Source organism: Limulus polyphemus, unplaced genomic scaffold (assembly GCF_000517525.1).
Source record: "Limulus polyphemus unplaced genomic scaffold, Limulus_polyphemus-2.1.2 Scaffold14082, whole genome shotgun sequence".
Classification (NCBI taxonomy): Eukaryota; Metazoa; Arthropoda; class Merostomata; order Xiphosura; family Limulidae; genus Limulus; species Limulus polyphemus.
In genome coordinates, this window is record NW_013679692.1 from 1 (window position 1) to 3,678 (window position 3,678).

Here is a 3,678-nt window from a genome sequence, read left to right on the forward strand (position 1 = left end):
TAGATGACCAATTGTCATTAACTTAATAGTGACAAGTTAGACAACATTATGTGAAACATCTATATAAAAAGCAGACACTAGATGACCAATAATTTACATAAAAACCACTTCTGTTTTGTCACAGCTATGGTGTTACTTACATCGTTTATATCTTATTACCTTTGGGGTAAGAACCAAAAAAGTATTTCAAAATAACAAAGAAAAATTACCAACATTCATAACATTTATAAAGCAGCCAATCAGTAAAGTCTATAAATAATTTTCGTTTTTTTAGCTAGTAACTACTTTTCTTTGTGTAACAACAAATGTTTTATGTGAACTTTGAATACTTATTAATTGTAACTTCTCCAGGCTTTTCACTAAATCAAGTTTGTTCCCAGACAGACTTAATATCTAAAATTTGTTGAACAACAAAATAATGAATATTAAGAACACCATAATACCAAAAAACATCTTTAATATGGACATTTTAAAATATCTCAGAAAGTTAGTTTATAATATTCAAACTACAAAAAAATTAGCATTGAGTGAGTTTTCGTATTCAATCGAAGTTTCATAAACTAGAATCTTTCAGAGTTGACAAGAAAAGAATTGTTTTAATTTCTATTCAAATACTTCGAAAATACCTGATGTCTTGCTTGTGACTGTTTTCATCACTGTATAGTGACGGTATTCTAAGCTGTTGGGAAGTAGACTGTTCTCTCTGAAGTACTGCCCAAGGGTGATGAGAACAATGACGGTTGGCGTGGGTGAACCGGCTTGTACATCCTTCGAGGATGGGAGAAGAGAGGGAAGATTTATTTTTTGAAAAATACAATTAAAATTTAGAAAAATTTCAACAGTTTAAGATAATTAATCAGACATTAAAAATCATGGGCAAATAATGTTTCAATACACACAACTTCTTTAAAGATGAGTTTATTCTAGCAAGCATCCATCTGTGGAATAAAATAATGAAAAATTCTAGCTAAGTTACTGTTACAAATAAAACGTGAAATGATAAATAATCCACATTTTTAACAGCAAGGTAATTAGAAAAAAAAATATCTCATGCCTTACATTGCATCTTTTAGATGTGAATTTTGGAAATCATTTGATGTAACTGTAAGAACAAAATTTTACTTCATTTTTGGTCAAATTATTTTACACTTTAGATTTAATAACAATTATAAGAACAACTTGTGAACAGATTAAAAAAACCTGTAATTATCATGGAAAAATTTGGAGATGAGTTGTGGAGGCCAGTGTTTTTCAGGAGTTTCTTTAAAGGGGACAATCAACAATTTCCTTTAATAATAAAAAGTGGGTTTAGGTTGTTTAGGAAGAGTATTCATAGAACTAAGTGGGTTTAAATTTTTCCTTGTTTTCATGGGTGATTGTAGAGAGAATTTCAAAGAATGTTTTCAATATTGAAAACCCAACTGGTCTCTTGTTATTTGTATGTTATGTTTACAAACAAGTAAGCATAACAATTCTGGTTTCCAGGATTTTTTTTTTGTTTGGAAAATTATTTCTGTGACCCATAACAGAAATCTGTTGAGCCAAAATTACTGGTATATTTTAGGTTTCTGTCAATTCAGACCACAGCACTTACCAGCTGCAGAACAGCAAAATGGTTTTTCTCCAGTGTGAAGTCTCTGGTGCGTCTTCAGCTGACCACTCTGGGCAAAAGCTTTTCCACACTTCAGAAACTTACAAATGTATGGTCGCTCACCTGAAAGATTTTAATGTACATCATAGAAGTTAATATTATCAGTACCGTATAATACCACAGTAACAATTCCATGCTGAAGTTCTTTGGTTTCAAAGTTTTATAACTGTGGTAAGTTGTCCACTATAATTTCATCTTTGTGAACATGGTAGTGTTACAGTAAATTATTTCCAAATATGTGTAAAGTTAGGAATTCAATATTGATATTTTCAAGAAAGAATTTTAACATTGAGAAATTAATTTCTCTTCAAGTGGCTGAATGTTTTGTGAACTGAACACTCTTTAAATATTTTTCCTTTTATCTTTAGAAAATAATTACACTGCAGATACAGGAATAGTTTGTTTCACACATACTTGCCACGAAAGTTATGTCTTAATACAAAACTATTTATCCCAAATAAATCATTAATTTGCAATTCAATATTAGTCTGTTTCCACATCAAATACTCTTTAACATTCTTTACACAGAAAACTGAAATTTCCAACACTTACAGTTACAAAATAAAAAAATGTTTACTTAATTTCATATAAGAAAGAGAAACAACATTAAGCCCAAGTTATATGCTATCCTCAACATCTCAAGTAACAAAATTGAAGGAAAAGGAAAATGTTGGTCCATCTAGGCTGCTCAAACCACTAAACTAAAATAAAAATTTGAAATGAATTAAGTTTAACACCAACAGTAATTTAAAAAACTTTGGAGCTTTTATTTTTAACAACATTTTTGCTTACGATTAGGAATTATGCATTTGGCTTTATTAATTACCACGATAATAAGCTGATCTTTGCTATACAACTTATAAGTAGTAATTAAAACTAGATTTTAAAATAGTGCTTTTTACTCCTTAAGAAAAATAATCAGCTATTTGAAATCTACTTGAACATATTTGGATATCCTTAGTTTGTGCTAAACCTTTCATCAGTAATAACATAATAAGTTATACGATTGTAAAAAAGTCGTGCCTGTTCTTCGTATTCCTACTTTTATACTAACCTGTGTGTGTCCGTAAGTGGGCTTGAAGAGATTTCCCACGGGGAAATACCCTGTTACATACATGACATTTAATAGAGCTTCTGGATGACGATCCTTCGAGTATAAGATTTGTCAGTGTATCTAATCGTGGCCTTCCCCGCCGACCAACTTCTTTCTGCTGTTTTCGGGAGTTGTTTGTTTTCGTCAGGCCTACGTTAATATTACCTCGACTTTCGGGTGAACTTAAAAGCTCGGGGGAACACGAGTTTCCTGGACTCAGTTGAATCTCGTTGGCACCTTCACCCCAGTTCCATGGATACATTCGCAAATCTTTAAGAGGGGGACTGTTCATTACATTCAGCTCAGTGTTGACATCCGATACAATAACTTTTTTTTTTTTACTAGTATTATTGTCGCAACTTTTATCCATGATGAGGACGTATAAACTGACCAACAACAAAATTCTATTTTATGAAAGATAACTTCATATGCTAATAGTAATACCCCGCCTAAAGCTTAAATTTATCTAACTATTGCAAAGTTCCCGCCATCGCACGGAATAGTGGGAACTTTAAAGCGACCTCTGTATTATGCTTTTTTGTTAATTAAAGGAAACCATTATATACAATATAAACATTGCATACAATTACAATAAAAAATAAGACAGTTTATTCTTATTATTTTTGTAAATGAAAAAAAGGAAATTATTTAAGTTCACTGTTAGTTTTTGTTGGTTTTTAGGCAACACAAGTATTCATTTGCTGTGATTACTGTTTAGTGTTTTATTTGTTTAATTATCGTTATATTTGTAGTTTCTCCCCACTTCGTATTACTGATTTTACCTTTTTTTTTCGTTGTGTTTTCTTGGAGAAAAAAAACGAAAATCAGTAATACGAACATATTAAAAAATGTATAATTTAAATGAAGACTGCATATTCAGAGTTGGAGAGTGCTGTTTGATGTGGAGGGTTTCTTTGATCAATAATTCCAGGTC

General features: G+C 31.0%; 1 protein-coding gene across 1 annotated transcript; it reads right to left on the minus strand.

Annotated features, from left to right (window-relative positions):
* Window positions 1-626: 626 nt before the first annotated feature.
* On the minus strand, window positions 627-3,181 carry LOC106477302 (zinc finger protein 367-like; the record flags this gene model as incomplete). The annotated part of the gene is made up of 3 exons (XM_013937889.2): window positions 2,706-3,181; window positions 1,595-1,714; window positions 627-768 (listed from the first exon to the last, which is right to left on the minus strand). Coding segments are annotated over exons 1-3 (671 nt in total), but the record flags the coding sequence as incomplete, so codon positions are not given.
* Window positions 3,182-3,678: the final 497 nt, after the last annotated feature.